This window comes from Calliphora vicina, chromosome 3 (assembly GCF_958450345.1).
Source record: "Calliphora vicina chromosome 3, idCalVici1.1, whole genome shotgun sequence".
Taxonomy (NCBI): Eukaryota; Metazoa; Arthropoda; class Insecta; order Diptera; family Calliphoridae; genus Calliphora; species Calliphora vicina.
In genome coordinates, this window is record NC_088782.1 from 62,961,859 (window position 1) to 62,984,113 (window position 22,255).

At 27.6% G+C, this 22,255-nt stretch overlaps 1 protein-coding gene across 7 annotated transcripts in view; it reads left to right on the forward strand.

Moving 5' to 3' along the window:
* The window catches only part of Mbs (Myosin binding subunit), a 155,825-nt gene extending 141,945 nt beyond the window's left edge, over positions 1-13,880 (forward strand). For all 7 annotated transcript variants that reach the window (XM_065504461.1, XM_065504463.1, XM_065504475.1 and 4 more), the window contains one exon: positions 13,748-13,880. In XM_065504461.1, coding sequence (XP_065360533.1) covers positions 13,748-13,834 — 87 coding nt within the window. In that variant the 3' untranslated portion in view covers positions 13,835-13,880. The remainder of the gene's footprint in view (positions 1-13,747) is intronic.
* The last annotated feature ends 8,375 nt before the right edge of the window (positions 13,881-22,255 follow it).

A 22,255-nucleotide genomic window follows, 5' to 3' on the forward strand; every position in this document is an offset into this window, starting at 1 on the left:
GGTTGTTTTCAATTGGTATTTTATATAATTAGGTGTATTTTGTTAAATTAAACAAAATTGCTAGTAAAATATTTGTTAGAGAAATCGTTATTGGGTTTTTATAAAATTTGTTAAATTAATAATCCGATTTTTTTTCTATATAGGAATTAAAATTTACACAGTGTTGTGTTATTTGAATATTTTCTTACAGCATTAATTTAGATTAATGTTATAAAGAAATGTTTCTATTTAATGATTTAATTTATTAATAATTTTGAAACTAAATTGGAATTAAATGAAATGTTCGTTCTATAAGAAAAATATATTGTCGTTAGCCAATGACGTATGTATGTGTTTTCGTAGCCACTTTTTAGAAGAGCAACAGTTTATTTTTTATATGAAAGCTATCCAAAATTACACATTAACAAGGTGTGTGATGAAAATCGATAAAGGGGTACGATGAATTTTGATCGATTTCATGAACAATTTTTAAAGCAATATGTTATTCATTTCTAGTTTCAGTGACAAAAACAAACAATTTTGGCAATAAATGTACTACAATTTAATTCAAAAGTATAAATATGAAAGTTTATAAAACGAAATGGATGTTCAGCACATACCATTCAGTATATCTTTCATATATTTGAATAAATGGTCATATTAGAGAATAGTTTGTTTAGTAAATTGTAGATCAAATGCCAATTAATAATCAGATTAGTTATCTAAAAATAAATCTAAACTAACGTTAATCTACTTTGATGTTTTTCGGTTGTAGTTTAAAATTTGTAGTATTGGCATACACAGCAACGGGAAATATCACATTATGTTATCAAAACAGTGAGCAATTTGTGAAAAGGAAGAAGAAAATTATAGCTGGCTGAATGTTGAGAAAATAAATTGGAATAATTCCGAAAAATCAAATTAAAACTATTCAAGTGAAAATTATATTTCAAGTCTCTTAAATCTTATTAAATAAGATTTAAGATTTAAGCACTGGAATGATAATTTTTTTTAATTTTTCCTACACAAATATATATCGGATTTTTTGAAAATATTGGCCGCTTAAACTATCAAATAAAACAAAATAACTGGCGACCACCCAAAAACCACATTCGTCGGTTAAACTTAATTTAATCTCCAAGTCAAAAAACCAACCCAAAAGGGTTTCGGATGGTTGAAATCATTTTGTTTTTAGTTTGCAAACTTTTAGTTGTCGCAACGACGATATGTATTTTTCAAAATTATTTTCATATAACTTATAACAAAATTTTTTTTAAACTTGTTATTTTTATCAAAAGTTTATAAAAAAAAAAATTCGAAATTAGTTTTATAAAAATAAAATTTGTGTTACGAATTAAAAATTTTGTTTAAATATTAAATCAATATAAAAATTAAAAAAAAACTAATTTTTTTTTTCAAAATTAAAATTAAATTAAAGTTTGAAAATATTAATAATTTAAAATTTTTCAAAATTATATTTGAAAAAATAAATTTCTATTAAATATTGATTACTTCTTATTTTTCTGTTTCAAGTGAAGCTCTTTTAAAATGTTTATTCGAAGTGATTATTTATTTTCGAAATTAAATACGAAATTTTTTAAAAATTGAAATTAAATTCTATTGAAGCTTGCAAATTTTAATAAAATTGAATATTATAGAATTTTTCCAATTGTATTTAAAAAAAAAATATTAATTGAAAATTATTTCAAAATATTAAACAAATTTCAATTATAGATTGAAGATATCTTATTTTTCATTTTTAAATAAAAAAAAGATTCTTTAAAATGATTTGAAAGTATATTTATTTTGGCTCAAGTTAGTTTGTTTATAATTACTCTGTAATAACTGCAAAGTAATGAGACATTATTTAACGATGTATAATTTATTTTCTAAAATTTTGCCAAATAAATTTTAAAATAAATAAATTCTCAGACAAAAGTAATAATATTAATGTTTTTCTCAATTGAAACGCTTAAATCAGCTGTAGTTTAAATCCCCTTATTAAATTCTATAAATAAAATGTAAACCAATTAGTAGGAATGTAATTTTGCTAAGAAAACCTTTATTTGAAAATTTATTTAAACGGTTACATTTCAATTAATTCTCAATTAGAGATCAAAGCTACCTTAGTTTTTTGACGTATCCAATCATCCAGAAATGGGCATCACCGTAAAATCCATGGTCCATGGCCAATTCGACAGATGTAGCTTCAACAATATGCCCGCTATCAACTTTTGCAAGCAAAGGGCCTTGCAACATATTGCAAGGCCCTTTACAATTCGAATACAACTTGTTTTTAAAATTAAATACCAACAAAAGTGATTAATAATCCCATATTTGTTGGGTATATTTAAAAAATAATTGGATACGAATCTTTCTTTCGAAAATAAAATTTTAAAAACAGATTTCTGTTTATTGGAAATTAAATTCAAAGAAAATTGACCATTATAAAGTTTAGCTTAATTACAAAATTTGAAAACTTTAAAAATTAAGATTTAAAAAAATTGGCAGAATTTTCAAAATGTTTGCAAAATAATCTAATAACATATAAATAACAGCTGTCTGTGTTTTTTGAATAAACAGACTGTGAAATAAAGTTTTGAAACCTTTTATTAAAAAAATATGTCTAAAATTATTATGTTCGAAACTTAATTTGGCGGATGATATAAAAATTAAGTTTTGTAACACTTTGAAACGTATCAATGTTATAATAAAAACTATTAAAAAACTTTAGTGTTGTTTTAAAGTTCGAAAAATTCAAAATGAAATTTCCACCATTTTCGAAATCAAATTCTTTATAAAAATTTCTCTGTTCGAAAACTAAAAATATTGCATAATAAAATTTGGTAATGGTTTAAATTGCGAAAATAATTCCAATTAAATTGTTGACTTTTTATTTGTATTGTATTCGAAACACATAAATACTTAAACATTTTGGTATCATTTAACAATTCGAAAACAACTTTGAAGTTAAATTCGATATTTTACGAACATTTGATTTTAAAAGGCTCAACATTATTTTGAAATTTCGACATACATTTTTTTTTGATTCGAAATAAAAATTTCGTAAAATATTTAATTTATAGTTAAATTGAGCAAATAAACTTTTTTATTTACAAATATTTTAATTTTCAATATTTCGCTACTCTTTGTGTAGCATTTTCAAGAAAAATGTTTGACAAAGAGCAGCGAAATATTGAAAATAAATAATTCAAATATTTATAAATAAAAAATTGACCTCAAGCTCAATTAATTATAAATATAAGACGAAAAATTTTACTATAAATTTCATAACACATTTTTAACTAAATTCAATTAAGATTTTAATAAAAAAAAAAAATTTAAAAATTTATATAAAACATTTGTCTTAATACGTTTAAAGTTTGAAAACAAATGTAATAAATTTATTATTTTAGTTTTGAGTCGTTTTAATTTCGAAAAGAATTCGTAATTAGTAAAAATGACTATGTTGGAAATTCAATTCAAGACATATAAGTACATATTATTATAATAATTTTATAAATTATTTGAAAATAAATGTTTTTTTTTGCATTTTGAAAAATTATATTCGAAACACAAAAAAATTCGAAAGTAGTTTCGAAATAAAATTCGATGTCTACGAAATACTTTTATTATAATTAATTGGTAACGTAATTCGAAAGATGAGTAATATCAGAAAAACTAACATTATTTTAAAACACGAAAATATTCGAATTTAATTTTATTTTTAAAATTACATTCGAGTGAACCTACCGGTTCGAAATTAAATTTGATTAAAATAGATATGAAAATGTATTAATTAATAATTCTTCGTTTTTATACCCTTTACCATAAGTGGCAAGTAATTTCTACATTTTTCATTTGCGACCCCACAAAGTATATATATTCAGGATCGTTATATATAGCGAAGTCGATATAGCCATGTCCGGCTTTCCATCTGTCCGTCTGTATGTTGAAATCAACTTTCCATAGCCCTGAAATAACTTACATACATGATTCATACATCAATATATCGAGAATTCTTCTGGCACGGTTCCTCATCGACAAAATCGGCCCACAAATGGCTGAGATATAAGAAAATAACCGGGACAACCTCGATTTTTGGCCCATTATTGATCTATATCTGGATTACTAAGTCATTAATATAGACAATATGGATATCTGATGATAGATATTTAAAAGTCCATAGCAACGATGTATATAAGGCTATATATAGTAAGTTGGACCTACAATGGGTAAAAATCGGGAAAAATATTTTTTAACTCGAATTTTTCAAAAAATTTAAAAAAAAATTGGCAAAAAATTTTGAAAACAAAAAAAAAATTTTTAATTTTTGTTTACCTAAAAATATTTAAAAAAAAAAATTATTTTAAAGTATAATTTGGTGAAGGGTATATAAAATTCGGCACAGCTACTTGTTTAATTTCGAATATAATTCCAATTTAATTATTGGCAAAGATTTACAAAATTAAAAATGTTTGATAAAAATGTAAATTTATTGTAATAGAAAAGTGTTTTCTTCCGAAGCGAAATACGAAGGAAACACTTTTTGATGTTTTTATTTTAAATAAAACAAAATTGTATTACAATTAAATAAAATATATAATAAATGCAACACTGTGTAAATAAAAAAATATAAAATATCAATAAAAATTTAGTTCAAATATTTCATAAATCAAATAAAAATATCAAAATTTTTGAAAAAATAACTATCAATACAAAAAAAAAATATCAAAGTATCTTAAATATAAAAAATTAAAATAAATTAGTAATTTTTTGTTTGCTCATAAATCATATAAATCTTTACATATTTAACTAAACAAATATATCAAATATAAGACATCCCTACCCACCATCAAACTTTTAAAATCTAATCAACATAATAATACAAATATTCAACGAAACATGCAAATCAAACCAAACCAAATCAAACTAAACTGAACACTCTAAACAAAACGGCTTCATTCTCTTGGTGACAACTAACGAGTGCGTGGGTGGTCCTAACAAATTTATAAAAACATCTCCATACTCTACAATACCCTGAGAGCGAGATAGAGAGAGAATTAAAATTCTAATAATTCCATCTAAACTCTGGAATATTTATAAATCGACTTGAACTCTACTACCACTTTTAACGACCGCTACACGCCTGCGTAGCTCTGGCTGTTATGACGTAATGATGTGATGATCGATCGATTGTATTGCGAAGATGATGACGATGAGTATGAATGATTCTTTCTACGTTTTTTGTACAAAACAAATCTATTTTTAAATTAATAAATTAAAGAATTGTGTTGTTGTCTCTTCTGTCTCTATATACATAATTGGAACTTTCCTAAACTTTTTGTTTTCTTACATTTTTAATTTTCTCCCTTATCTTGGCTTTTAACGCCCCTATTTGTTGTGTTAGTATTACAAAAAAAAATCATAAATTTAAAATCCTGTTTTTCTTTTTAACTTTTAATTGTTAAGAAAACTACAAATTTATATTTATATAAATTAAAAATTTGTTTAAATAAATGTTAATTATTTATTTTTTTTGATGGTTTGTTGTTTTTCTTATTTGATATTTCTATTTTTACTGGATAAATTACTTTATAACTTTTAGTTTTTTGTTCTTTCAATTAATTTACAATAACAAATTTGAATTTTTGGAATGAGTTGCTTATTTTTAACTTTTTAAATATATTCTTTTTGTGTAAATTTAAATTGTTAAAATTGGTTTATAATGTAAACAAAAAATAAATTTTCTAAATTTTTTAATAAAATAATATAATAAAATAAAACACATAGAATTAGGAAATAGCTGCACTAGAGACCGTGGAGAAAATTTATTTATGGTTTGAATTCCCTCACATTTGCTACAACACTCATACATAAGTAACACAATTGACTTACTCTTAACACCAGTCACAAAAATCAGAAGAAAATTTGAAACCTAGAATCTAAAATATTACAAAACTATTAGTTTAAGAAAATCCAACTGAGCCGTGCTCACTAACTCACGTTCAACTATGGTAATTTAATTGATTAGCAACCACTTTTTTTACAATTTTTTTAAATTATTTTGTTAAAGAGATCCCTTGCATTTGTATGCTTTGAATGGAATATTGATGGCAAAACCTCTAAGTTTCCCATTGCATTTTATACTTATAATGAATGATTTTTTACTAGATATTAAGCTCTATCAATTCGGAATTACATGAACACATATTGATAACCAGAAACCGGTTAAGATCTTTTCTAGATTTCTAAGTACATATGGAAATTCTGTAGTCTAAAATTTGATCGTTATCTATAAATAGCGGATTCGATTAAGCCATGTCCCTCTGTCTGTCTGTTGAAATCAATATGCTGAAGACTCCAGATATATACGGGACCCCAAATCTTCAATAATTCTGTCAGACATGCTTTCGATAAGTTTCCTATTTAAAATCAGTAAAATCGGTCAACAAATGGCTGAGATATGAGGAAAAAACCAGGACAACCTCGACTTTTGACCTATATCTGGATTACTAAGTCATTAATATAGACAATATGGATATCTAATGATAGATATTTCAAAGACCTTTGCAACGACGTATATAAGACCATAGTAAGTTGGACCTACAATGGATCAAAATCGGAAAAAATATTTTTAACCCGAATTTTTTTTAAAAATTTAAAATGACAATTCAAAAAAATTTTTTTCCAAAAAATTAAAAAAACAACTTTGGAAAAAAAATTTTATTTATCTAAAAATATTTAAAATTTCTATTTTGAAGTATAATTTGGTGAAGGTTATATAATATTCGGCACAGCCGAATATAGCTCTCTTACTTGTTATACTTGTCGACGTCACTCAGTGGCTTAGATTCTTTTTATTTTGGAAATAATTCGGTAACTCATGAACGATTGTTCATGAGAACAATCTTAAATAAAATCGAAAAAAGTTCTATACAGTTTTCTGTCCCTACATGCAGACAAAAACTATAGTTGTCCATGGTTACTGTAACCATTTAAATAGTGTTTTAAGTTTTTTAACAATATTATAGTCACAGTAACTTTTTACATGGTTGTGGTAACCATAATATGGTTAATTTGCAATTCGCATGATTGTGTCAACCATATATATGGTTACAGTAAACAAGTATATGTTTGTGACAACCATTCATATGATGAAGGACTTATCATATTATGTTGCTCTTGGCTCATAATCTGAGAACAACATATTATGATAAGTCCTTCATCATATAAATGGTTGTCACAAACATATACTTGTTTACTGTAACCATATATATGGTTGACACAATCATGTGACCATATTATGGTTACCACAACCATGTAAATAGTTACTGTGACTATAATATTGTTAAAAAACTTAAAACACTATTTAAATGGTTACAGTAACCATGGACAACTATAGTTTTTATCTGCGTGTATAAAAAGTTACAAACATCCAAATCAGGGTGGTTACTCTCTATTGCGATGCGAAAGCAATTTCGATGCGAAAGGTAAATGCGTTAAGAATACAATTTTGTACTTTGTATCGTCTACGCAAACGATTTCGCAAAAAGAAGCAATACTGGCACCACAAAATAAACAATAGCGAAGAATGACAAAATGAAATGTCAAAACTTGTAAATAAAAACATTTTTAAACTAATTTTTTGTGTGATGCGAAAACGCAATAAAGGGTACAAATTGTACCATTTTTCTTTCGCATCGCAATAGAGAGTAACCCCCCAGGAACATCTAAAATAGGGAATATTTATCTAGAGTATGACTTAAAAATGCGGGAACATATGGATTCAAAACGTTTGCTAGCAGTAGGATTCTTCCAAAAGCAGGGAAATTGAGTACCATACGAATTAAAGCCGAGGGACCTTGAAATATGATAAAAGGAAATCATTTTTGCACCGAATCATTACTTGCGACGAATGATGGATCCATTACAATAACCCGAAGTGTAGAAATCGTATGTGAAGCCTTTATAGTCCAGACTGTGCTCCGTCATACTACTATTTATTTCGATCAATGTAGAACGCTCCCTCTGGGATAGGCTTCACTTCAGAACAGAGAATCCGAAATTGGCTTGATTAGTTCTTGGCCTCAAAAGATGAGCAGTTCTTTTGGCTCGGAATCCATATGTTCCCGCATTTTTAACTCTAGAAAAATATTAGTAACTTTTTATAGGGACAATAGAAACAAAATTTGTTTGGGCTTGTATATATTTTGTTAAAATGTTTAAGTAATGTTTTTTGATTGTTTAATTACACTAAAAGTTAATAAGTTATCACATGGTAAATAATGACAGAGCAGACTATGAAAATACTAAATATTTGTAACATTTAGAAATGTTGATAATTAAGTCCAGACAATGACAAAAGTTATCAACCCATTGATTAAACCGCTTTTGATCTATATAAATTCCGAATTTTATTAAGATATCTTAATTCGTTCGAATTTTACACTAATTCGAATATAAAATTTTTCTTGACGAATCGTTAATTCGACTCAGAAAGTGATTCTGAGTCCCCACTATGGTGGTGTTGGGTATAAATAGATGATTAGTCGGACAAAGGTTTTTTATGACCTACTTGATTGGTCAACTCGTATACAAGAAATTACTCAACTTCTATAGCAGTGGTCGGCATAAAGAGAATATGGATTATAATAATCTGTTATGATGCACTTTCTTCATCTGTTGTAATCCGATCAGCTATTTATTAGATAAGTTTTATGAACATTGTTGGCATTCGTGGTGATTACAGGTAAATAAACGATAATGTTCTGCCACTGAGGGCTATAAGTGCCGACCACTGTTTTATATGATGATTCGATAAATTCTCGGTTCATCCGATATCAATTTTTTTTTAAGAATGAAAATTACTTTTCAATGACATGTATCATATCTCTAAATTATCATGTGACCGACAAACATTTGAGAAAGTTTTCATCATACATCTTAAGTAGTTGCGAAACATTTTTTTTGCTCTAGCAACGCTGAAATGTGAGATACACAACCTGCTTGTTTGAATGTGCAAGCTAGACTGATTAAAGTTGTATATTTCTCTACAGTGCGTGTGCTACACGTTCAAAATATATATTGACCGCGATCCAGTATCGCCATATTTATTGAACATGCAGTATTGATGGATCGCGATCCAAATCGCAGAATAACCTAATAGGTGATCCATTGCAATGGATCGCGATCCAAATATCACAATATATATTGAACGTGTAGCAGTGTCCTAAGAGAAGAGTAAATTAAAAACGCGGCGCCCATCATTTGCCTTTCCCTGATATAGATTGAAATTGAGAGCTCGAAAATTTTCGATTCCAAACTTAAGCTCTTCATCCTTTAAGTTTGGACTCGAAAAATTTTAATCCTAGTTGAAGATTAATTAATGGCTCTAGGTGTTGCGTTTGATAAGGGAAACCACTGTCTTTTTTGTTGAGAATGCTACTTGAACTTCTTTCCATTTCATTGGTGTTCGGATATCGGCAGTGTCGATATTAATCATATACAGAAATAGTTGTGCTGCTATACCTGTTTTTTTTTTAATCAAGTCAATCCTTCTGTAGGATAAGGATTTTTGTAACTTGGATATATTATTCTACATATATGTATATTTAATAATCTTGCAATTCTCCAGATATGAAGATATATTTTGGACAGTAAGTATTTAATATTAACAAGTAAGAGTGTCATTTTCGGCTGTGCTGAATCTTGTATAGCCAGCTTCAATATGTGACAATAAAATATTTTTCTGATATAGGTAGGGTTCCTAATTTCCCGGATTTTTTCCATTCCCCGGAATTCCAGTGAATTTTTTAACATTTGATCGGTTTGTCAAACTCGTATAAATTCTACTGTTTAATTAAAAAAACTTAAGAATTTCGACTATGTTTCAAAAACATTCGTAGATAGTTTCGAAAGAGAAAATTTGTTATTATTTTCTCTAAAGAAAATATTAAAATTTCAGGAACATAGATATAGGGGTTATATGGGTTTTAGGATCAATTTAACTGTGCTACACTCAAAAATAACTTGGCAAATGACCTGACCTAGTGCAGTTGCTCTAGCTGAGTGTATTACAAAACCGGTTTGTCAATATTTAACCAATTTAAACAAATTAAAGTTTGTTGAACTCAGGAGAGTGGCTTTAATTTAGGTTGTTTTTAAAATACGATCTGAAAAAAACACTATTAAAAATTTTGATATTATTGGAAAAATCTCTTCATATTTATATTGATAGAATAGTGAATGTATATAATATACTTGAAAATAATTCATTCGACCGATCCTCACAAAAGTTGGTAGAAAGATTTAGGTTCATATAAAACTTGTTTATGTCCAATTTCATCATGATATTAATTATGAATGTTCAAGTCATTTTCTGAGATGGACCTTGTATGGGGACTAGGGACAAATGTTGCCTGATTTTTGCCATACTTTACAGTTTAATTTCGGAGTACTTAGAACTAAGTTGTGCACAATTTTATAAGAATTGCCTCATAGTCAACATATTTATATCTGTACAAACAGTATTCTGGAGGGACATTTGTATGGGGACTAGGTGAAATCTTGAGCCGATATTGCACATTTTCAAACGAAAAGAGCTAGGCTCTTTTCGTTTCGGCACCATTGTGTTTTCAACAGGCGGATGGATGGACGGACAGACGGACGGACATAGCTAGATCGTCTTAGAATCTTATGAGGACCCAGAATATATCGATGGCTTAATATAAAAAAGGCGTAACTCGATTTTTTGTTACTTTACAGGAGAAGGAAAAAACTTAATAAAATATATAAAATTTTAGACACAAAAAAAGTTTTAATGCTATTTTTAATAAGTTGAGACATCACATTTAATTTTTTTTTTGTATACCCTTCACCTTCGTAAGAAGGGTATATATAAGTTTGTCATAAACTTTCCGAAACTCCCAAATAACTTACATACACGATTCATACATCAATATCTCCGGAATTCTTCCGATCCACAAATGGCTGAGATATAAGGAAAAAACCAGGACAACCTCGATTTTTGACCTATATCTGGATTACTAAGTCATTAATATAGACAATCACCCCTATCTGCAATAACATGTGAAATTTTGTTCCCATGAAATATCCATTTCCCTCGAAGGGAAAATTGCTATCGTGAAATACCCATGAACTTTTCATTCACAATAATTAATTTTGTTCGTAACAGCTGTTTATTGTTTACAAAATTCCATCTAAAAATTTCAAAACAAGGGGAATTTTTTTACCTAAACAAAGTTGATGAACGAAAAAAGGAAAAGGGAAAATATTTCATGTGAAATATTGATTTGCGATAGGGGTGAATATGGATATCTAATGATAGATATTTCAAAGACCTTTGCAATGACGTATATATAGACCATAGTTAGTTGGACCTACAATGGATCAAAATCGGAAAAATATTTTTTAACCCGAATTTTTTTTTCACCAAAAGTTTTTTTCGCTAAATATAAAAAAAAAATTTAAATTTTAAAAAAAACAATTCAAAAAAAATTTTTCCCAAAAAATTAAAAAGCTACTTTGGAAAAAAAATAAATTTTATTTATCTAAAAATATTAAAAATTTTTATTTTGAAGTATAATTTGGAGAAGGTTATATAAGATTCGGCACAGCCGAATATAGCTCTCTTACTAGTTTTATTTTAATGAAGTTATTTAATATAACCCTTTTTCATTGATATTTTTGAAAAAAAAAATTAGTTACGCCTTTTTTATATGAATGCGAAAAATATTTCGATATATTACATACGGATTAACAAAATCAATATAACCCCCATCTTTTTTGGTGGAGGGTATATTGATTTTCAAACTGATTTTGTACCATTCAACTGGGATAGTGTAAAGGTAGCATAACGAAAATATAATTAATTCCGAAAGTATTTAAAAAAGTTAGCTTCGGGTCAAATAAAACTCTACGTTATTGCTTCGTTGAATATTAAACAAAGGCTTGCAGTATTTATAAGTTGATCGTATAAAACTTGTAAATTTTGAACATTATTTCCAATTTCAAATCTGTAGGTTTCATTGTACATTAATTTGCAATATTTGCTCGCACATTTGAAATCATTTTAAATACATTCTTACACACATCGGCCATTATACATATATCCATTGCTAATCATGAGGCATTTAATCGAACATTTTGTCTACATTTCGTTGTCTTTTCATAAATCAATTTCCTTTTTCAGAGTATTTAGATATACAAAATAACAATTTTCAAAATTTATAATTTAAAAAGAAAAATGTTTATTGTTTATTAATTTATATAAATTTTTTGTTTGCATGAAATTTTAGCATGATTTTTACTTTTTAAAATTAATTACTTCAACTGATACTGATGATGTATTTTATAAAATATTTCTTTGAATGTGATGTGACACGATGAAAATAATGATAAACACAGATTGTTTTGATTTTAATTTCTCTTTTTATATTTGTTACGTTTGTTTTAAATAATATTGATGTTTTAAATAGTGTTAATCTATGAAAAATATGTTTGTATTTGTATGTATTTAAATACATAATTATTACAATATATGGATTATTTTATATACGAGATTTCTTGTGATCAAATACATAAAGTTCTTAACAAAGATGGCTGACATTTTGATGACAGATTTGGGAGAAATATAAACTATATACAAAAATATTAAGTAATAATAGATAAGGAAGCCGTGTTTTTTATGTTTAATTTCTGGGTACGGATGATATTATCCGGGATTTTTATTCTATGTATTCTGTTTCCTAAGGACCTTCTCGAATAACTCATATTCTGTGATAGAAAATATACTTCAGACGTCGGGCATAGGAACAATGCGGTCCACAGTGGCATATGATTCGCAAAAAAAAAAATATTTAAAAAATCTCAAAAATCTTAATTTCAGGATTTTTGCTCATTCCGACCACATTTGGTCCGAGGCTAATGAAAGACTTCCATGATGGCATATTCAAAACATGCTTGGGTATATTAAAATATATTCCGTTGGGAATTCCCTTTCCCTCCTTTCCACATAAAATAAGTTAAATTTAAATAAGTTAGTTTTTCCTATTAGAAAATGGAAAAATTTTTGAAATAAACTTTGCAACAATCATCCCTATCTCATGAATTTTGTTACCTTTTCCCATTTTTCGTTCTTCAACTTTGTTCACGTGAAAAAAATTACCCATGTTGTGAATTTTTAGATGGAATTTTGTAAACAATAAACAGCTGTTACGAACAAATTCAACTATTGTGAATGAAAAGTTCATGGGAATATCACGATTGCAATTTTCCCTTCGAGGGAAATGGATATTTCATGGGAACACATATTATGGCCGATAGGGCGACACGGTGATGTCAAAATACCAGTTGTATAATAGATAATAAATAAATCGCAAGTTATTACCCGGTTTTAGCTGCATCGTTTTGAAAGTTGACGAATTTGTATAGAAAATAAATTGAAATTCGCATATGTTGTCTTTCGAAACGAATATTGTTCCAATTTAAAAAAAATTTAATCAAAATGTCAGCTAATCTGTTTCAGAACTTCATCATGTATAACAACCATCATTGCTTAGATTGCTCAATATTAAATATTCTTGCAAAACTCTTTGCTAAAAAAAAGAAGCTGCTTTTATAAAATAAACAAATAACATTAAAATTTTTTTGGAATGTATTGAGTTAATTTTTAATCAATAAATAAATATTTTTTAACATTAATTGTATTAATTTCCATATTTATTTCTTATTTCTTTAAATTTAGCAATTGGATGCTTACAAAGCGGAAAATTTACGCCTTAAAGAGGAGAATGGAGCGCTTATTAGAGTAATTAGTAAATTAAGTAAATGAAATTCACTTAATTAAATAATTTTAAATTAACACTGAGAAAAGAAAATAATAAAAACACGAAAATAAAACACACACACATATTAATATTATTAATTTATAATAATACTGATAATTAAAAGAAATAAAACAAAATTTCATTATGGAAAATTTAACGGAAAAAATAAGAAAATTTGAAAAATCAGTAATGAAAAGAAAACGCTCCTCCTTTAACAAATCTTTATATATGTATGTTTAAATGATTTTTATTATTTTAAATAAATTTATAAAATTATTATTATTATTATTACAATTATTAATAAATTGAAAACTGAAACAAATAATAAAAGTTTAAAATTTTTATATAAGTTGGTGTTAAACATTAAAATTAAATTAAATTATTTTCTAAGTAAATAAACAACATAAAACATGAAAGAAATGTAATGAAATGAAAAGTAAAACTTATTTAAAAATGTAATGATTTAAATGAAATTATATATTAAAATAATTTAAACAAAATAACAACAAGAAATCATTCATTAAAATTTATATACAAACAAACCACATACATAAATACAACATACACTTTTACATACATAAATTTACATACATATTTATATTTATATCTCTATATATATATAATGATATATAGATATTTTGTTTGTTTAATTTTATAATTAAAAAAAAGAACATTAAAACAATTTAAATACATTTAAATAAAAACATACATTTATTTTTTATTATTATTATTATTATTATCTTTACATACATTTATTTTTTTAATATACAAACATATTTAGTACAGACACTGTTAGCTACCTAAACTTGTTTGATTTTAAATAATTTTTTTATTATTATTATTTAAAATTTAATATATTTACCTTGACATTTTTAAAAGTACATACATTTTTATTAAAATGAAATCACTCTGAATTAACTATATATATTTTGTGAAAGAAAGTTTTTTGTATCTCGCAGAAGCAAAAGAGAAAACAAAGTTCGTAAGAATTTAATTGCCATGGGAATTTAATTAAACTGATTACAAGTTTTATTAAAGCTGAGCTAAATAAGAAATTGTAACAACTTATGTTACAAGAATTTTTCAAAATTGTTCAAAAAAAATTCTGTAAAAAAGAGTAGTTTTACAACCGCATTCGTGATCGTATGAGCTATCGTATCGAAAAATAATTTCGATATCGAAATTATGATATACACACCTATCGCGAATCAATATTTCACATGAAATATTTTCCCTTTTCCTTTTTTCGTTCATCAACTTTGTTCACGTGAAAAAATTCCCCTTGTTGTGAAATTTTTAGATGGAATTTTTTAAACAATAAACAGCTGTTACGAACAAAATCAACTATTGTGAATGTAAAGTTCATCATGATATTCCCGATAGCATTTTTCCCTTCGAGGGAAATGGATATTACATGGGCACAAAATTTCACATGTTATTGCCGATAGGGGTGATAATGTACTCAATTTCTTGATTGATATCGAATGCCATAATCTCAAATAAGAAAATTACGTTAAATTTTACTCGATATCGAATACGGTAATTCGGCCCCAGTACATTTATTTAAAATATATTTGAAATACACTTTAAATTACTTCTTTAACCTATTAACGCCTTACCCCAGTTACAAATTATACAAAAAGCCCAAATCAGTTTCCTAGGGCAGCTCTCTCATGGAAAGAGAAATATATATATCCCTATCGCGAATAAATATTTTTCCTTTTCCCATTTTTCGTTCATCAACTTTGTTCACGTGAAAAAATTCCTCATGTTGTGAAATTTTTAGATGGAATTTTGTGAACAGCTGTTACGAACAAAATGAACTATTGTGAATGAAAAGTTCATTGGAATATCACGATAGCAATTTTCGCTTCGAGGGAAATGGGTATTTCATGGGAACATAAATTTCACTTGTTATTGCCGATAGACTAGTATAGACCATAAACTAGTTTATATTCCTATCCATATGAGGCAATCTCTCCGCTAGCTCATGGAAATGAAAAAAAAATCTGAAAAATCTTAGGATATGAAGTGTAATTGATATATAGTAGGAGTATTTAAACTTTCCAAAGTCTTCGGGTAGTATCAGAGACCTCTGGAAAATATACATATATACATAGATAGATATTTAGATCGATAGGCAGATTTGAAGGGGTGTGTACTATAAGAAGTACACTTCCACTTTTAAATCCATAGGATCCATTTTGATACCCTAGATGTGAAGAGAAGAAATACAATTGTACAGAAAAAGAAAGAAGACAGGTGATATGAAGAGAAATAAAGTGAAAAGCCCAGCCCACAGAAAAGGAGAGTAAATAATTATAGACTGGGATTCTGTAGCCCAAGTAAGTGAACCTAGACTCAAGAAAAAATTGGTTGTCAACTCAACTAATTTTTTCTTGAGTCTCCTCATCTGGCCTTAGTTAGAATTTTTCTAAAACAGCTCCCATCCGACGTTAATGGGTTAATATGCTGTTGTGACTATTTGAAAATACAAATTAGTACCCATATAAGAATGGGATATTCGGTATGTAATGGATGCATGTTTAATTTGAAATACGATTTTCCAAATCGCTTTAAATTATATTTGTGAAGAAATACCTCGTATAGGACCATGGGAATTTGAAAGTATTTCCTTTAGAATCTAACTTCTCCGATCATACTTGGCTATAGCTCCTATATAAGATCCATTTCCGGAGTGTTCATAACTTTTAATAATGTGAGAACTGTATGAATTGCTTGTAAATTATCAAGCTGGTTTTATTACGTGATAGCCTAAAGCTTGCTATTAACGCTGCCATATCCTCGAAGTGGAGTGTCATATGTCCGGGTTTTATCGAAATTATTTCTTCATTTGAACTTCATTTACTTGATCTATTACCAGCAAACTGTGTAACAAAGCACTTTTTCAAACTGAATAGAATCACACAAAATAGAGAAAGCTCATTCGATCATTCATGCAATAATTCGTGCTTACCTGTTAAAGTGTCATTAGCCGATCAATTATTATATGATCATGATGCTCAGAAAATTCATTATTTCATCGAATGTTCTTGCCTGGGGAAAATAACTTCCGGTTGAGCTATTGAGTTCCAGCTATCGCTAAATTGACAATCACTGGTCTAGGAGACTCGGGTCTTTCCGGAGCAAAGATTAAATTGTTATGGGAACGCTAAATTGGTCGTAGTTTAGGGGGCTAATTCTCGCATTCGTAATCGAAATAAATTTTGAATGCTTCTTTGATTACGAGTAAAAACTCCAAATTTCTTCCGTTCTTTGCCATAATAGCAACATTTTTAGTTTACAACAAAATAAGGAAACCATTTGAAACATTTTGAACTTTTAACGTTCATCCAGTAAACCAGATTTCTTATCAATCGATAGGTCTTATTTGAACTTTATTAGCTCATTGGAATTACCTTTCCTATTCATATGTATCACCATTTTTGGGGTTCAGTTCAATTAGGATGATTCGGTTGTACAAGCCAACCAATTTTAAGAACTCGAAGGTTTATTAAATCTGCCCTATTTCTTAAATATATCTAAAGAAATTATCTCACTCACTTCATATTAACACATTAGCCTTACATACATGTATTTCAAAACAATTTTTAATCATCAAATGTCGCCTAATGATAACTTTAGGAAGGTGGGTGGCACAAAGAGAACATGCCACATTAGTAAATGTATTGTAAAGTTGCGTAAAACGAATTTTCCGTTTGTATTTTTGATGGACAATCTACATTTTGATTCTTATTTGATAAGAGTTACGTTCCCATTCGTGTTGTGTACATCGCATTCGGCCACTGATGGCTATGAGTGCCGACCACTGCTTTAGGATAGAATCAAAATTACGGTTTTTAAATATTGATACAAGCTTGATTTTATTAAATCTCATTTCAAATTAAAATGTTCTCTCTTACATAAATAAAACTTTCTTTCACCTGCTAACTATTATCATTATTTAATTTATAACATTAAATTTAATAAAAAACCATAATGAATTATTAATTATTTCTGTATAACTTCAACATAAATACATATTTAAGTTTTAATCCATTATTCAGTTAATATTAAATAATCTTTATTTAATTATAATTTCACTTTTAAAAACCTTAACTCGTTTTTATTTTAATTTTATTTTTATTATTATTGCAGCAATAAATATTTTTTTTTATTAATAATTATTTTCTTTAATTTTTTAGTAACAAACAACACTCACTATTAATTGTGTGTGTTGTAGTAGAATTAATAAAAATTTTAAAAATTTAAAACCTAAATTTATGTGTATAGTTTAGTTAAGTGCATTTGTTTTTCTTTTAAGTTTAAATTATAATTTATTTTGATTAATCTTTTCACATTTAAATTCACCATATTTTTTTTTCTTTTGCTAATTATTATTATCATTATTTTTTAGTTTTAATTTATTTGTAAAAAAAAATGAAGAAATGAAAACAATATCAACAAGAAAACCTATAATAATCAATGTGAGTTATAAATGTGCTTTTTGTTAAAATAAAAAAATGATTTTATTATAAAAAAAAAAAAAAATTAAATAAAGAAATAAAAAACAAAAAAAAAAGAAAACGATTATTTAAATTTACAGGTTAATGTAGTAAGATTTTACTTTAGCATTAGCCCACTGTGCCTTAAAAGGTAAGTAGTAGTAGTAATAACTTTATTTACACACAAGTGAAATTGGTACAGTTTTAGTTTTTACTTATATCACTAAGATCAGAAACATCATGCGAAATCATAAGTTTTTTAAAAAAACGTAGAATTAGAAAAAATTAAAAAAGTTTTTTGAACATTTTAAATGCTGCCCGTTTGTATATGAAAATTACTAGACAAGGGGGTGTCCGAAAATATTGTTTTTTGAATGGTAGATATCCTTGTTGGCATAGAAATTATATTTTGAGACCGTAAAACCGTGTGTCCATTACCAGAAGTTTTTATCGTGTAAACACGTATTAGAAGTCGACTTCCAGAAGTTACGGATTGCAGAATTTACTTGCAGCAATTATGTGAAAACACGCGTTTGTTGCTTGCTGGAAGTAACTTGAACGACTTGCTTTGAAGACTTGCAGAAGAAGTTATAACCAATCTCATTTTAGTATCCAGCTTTTTTTTGAATTAAAAATAATCAGCCCAATCATGAATAAAAATTCGGCGGAAGTTTTTTCCCTTTTCCCATTTTTAACACTGAATGGGATAAGGTAAAAAACTCCCGCGGAATTTTTATTCATGATTGGGCTGAATATGTATTCAAAATCATCATTAAACATTCTCAGGAAATTTTTGAGCTTCATGAAATCTTCTGTATGTTTAAGTTAATGTATCATTTTAATTAAATATGCTACGATTTCTATATTGTCATTCGTAAAAAAGGCAAACTCTACTGCAAACTGTACTCACATTGTCTGCAATTTCTTGCAGCAAGTTCGTCGTAATAACTTCTACAAACTACATCTGGAAGCAGACTTCCGCAAGTTTCGGTTTGAGTGGAAACACTTCAGCAAATACTTGCAGAATTTCTTCCGCAAGTGACTTGCTAGTGAACACACGGGTTAAGAAGGCTGATCAATTTATGATATTTAAAAAAATCCATAGATCTAGTTAATCAGGCAACACAGCTTACAGAAACTTTCCAAACAATTTATAAAGAGACCTATAGAGAAGATTTGTAGAATTTAAAAAGTCTTAAATAACAATTGTATTCTGGACAAGTGAGGTTGCAAAAATCAAAAAAATTCCGTGTGCCCCTTATTGAATAAACAGTAAATTGTCCACCGATTTCAAATATGCTACTCTTATTACAATCAGATTTTTGGTTCAGAAGATATAGCCCTTCAAAGTTGACTGATTTTCAGTTTTCAAAAAACAGACCATTTTTAGGTAATTTGGACCGCTTTCAGATACAATATGTCGAAAGCTATGTAGCGGATCGTCATTATTTTTTCTGCTGATAGATCTATTTATAAAGAAAAGAATAAACAAAAAATTGTACTGTCCAGGTAAATCGATATTTACCAACTATCCATTTTTTCAATGTTTGTCAACTTTGATGGAAAATAAAAAGAAACTATCAATTTCTATATTTGCATATTTTCAAAATAAGTTCTTTGATTATTCCTTTACCTAATGCTAAAATGTCCAGCTGCCCGTCCTTGCCCCATTTTTAGCTAGTGTTAAAATTTTAAAAAAAGAAATGGTTCCACAAGTGACATATAACCGTGAAAAACCAACGAAAACATTTTTTTCCAACAAAATATTTTTTTTAATCTTTTCTGGAATAATTTTAAATTAAAAAATCTTTTAAAAAGAAACATAAAAAATCAAAAATGTTAAAAATTATTTTATTTTACTTCCCATAAAATTGATTTATCCACAAATTTACTAACCCATAAGTAAGCACCTGAAAGGCATAGAACAATTTTCATACACTTATTTCATAGGTTGATCAAATATCTATCATGATTTTTGCAACGGAAAAACTCAAATGGCGCCACTGTGCATCGGTTTCAACGTGCATGAGATGGTTTGTGCAGTACAAAAGTGGTGTTTTTGACCCAAGCCAGCCGAAAAAGTTTGAAGACCAAGAATTGGAGGCATTACTCCATGAAGATTGTTGTAAACCCCAACAAGAGCTTGTAAAATCATTGGGAACTACTCAAGCAGCAATTTCAAAACGTTTGCGAGCAGGGAAATTGGGTACCATACGAATTGAAGCCGAGAGACATTTGAACCGAATCATTAATTGGGATGAAAAATGTATCCATTACAACAAGAGGTCGTATGTGATGCTCGGCCAATCAGCCGAATCGACACCAAAGCCAAATATTCATGGCGCTAAGGTAATGCTATGTATTTGGTGGGACCAATAGGAGTCTATCTGTTATGACCAGCTGTAATCTGGTTAGACCATCACAGTCAACCTGTACCGTACGCAACTGATTCGTTTAAAGCGAGCATTGGCCGAAAAACGCCCAGAATATGCAGCCAGAAATGAAACCGAAATATTCCATCATAACAACTCTAGGCCACATATTGCAATACCTGTTAAAAACAATTCAGAAAGAAGTGGTTAGGAAAATTTACTTCACCCGCAAAACTTCCCTGCTTTGTAGTCCAGACCTTGCTCCGTCCGAATACTAATTGGTTCAAACGATGCAGAACGCTCTCTCTGGGATACGCTTCACTTTAGAACAGAGTAACCAAATTTAGCTTGATTCGTTCTTGCCCTCAAAAGATGAGCAGTTCTTTTGGCTTGGAATCCATATGTTGCCAGAAAAATTACAAAAGGTAATAAACAGCTGCTACGAACAAAATCAACTATTGTGAATGAAAAGTTTAGGGGAATATCACGATAGCAATTTTCCCTTCGAGGGAAATGGATATTTCATGGGAACATAAATTTCACATGTTTTTAACGATAGGGGTGATTGTGAATCAATATTTCACATGAAATATGTTCCCTTTTCCTATTTTTCGTTCATGAACTTTGTTCACGTGAAAAAAATTCCCCATGTTGTGAAATTTTTAGATGGAATTTTGTAAACAATAAACATTTGTTACCAACAAAATCAACTTTGTGAATGAAAAGGTCATGGGAATATCACGATAGCAATTTTCCCTTTGAGGGAAATGAATAATTCAAGGGAACATTGTATAAATTTATATTGTACAAATGTTTCAAAATAAAAACTAAGAATTTGAAAAAATCATGCAGTTTTAAGTAATACACCCAATAGCATTCCAAAAAAAGTTTGTAAATAAAAATCAACTAAATAATTAATGAATTATGCTAACTTTTGTGATAACATGTTTTTCGTCTTTTCAGTATTTTAGTTGGGAACTTTTGTATTACTGTGATATTTTTTCGCAAAATATTCTTGATATTTTCTGCGATTATTTTCCTATTGGGTACCTTAAGAGTTTCTTAGTCTTTAGAAATTCATGTATGAATGAAATCAAGTGACACATTGTGTTAAAAACTAATGTTAAATACAAACATCCATATAAATAATTATAAACTTATACTGAGCAATATTTATTTATCTACACATAAAACCATATAATTCTCAAAATGTAGACTAACAACAATTCATATAAACTATTTATTTAGTAACTTTCGCTAAATAATGACTTTAAAGTTTACGAAAATTTTAGAAAATTATAACATAAAACTTATTTCTAGATTTCATTTTTTTATCTTTATTAATGGTAAATAAACAAAATAATGAGAATATTGGGACAATAATTCTTAAAATCTCGAAACATTAGAATAAATATTATTCATCAGTTAGTTAGATTAGACGGAACGTGCTAGGAAAGTTATTAAATTAAGTGAATTTTTAGAAAAATAAAAATTATTATACCAAATATAAGTTAAAAAGAAAGAAATTAACAAGAAAAATACAATAAAA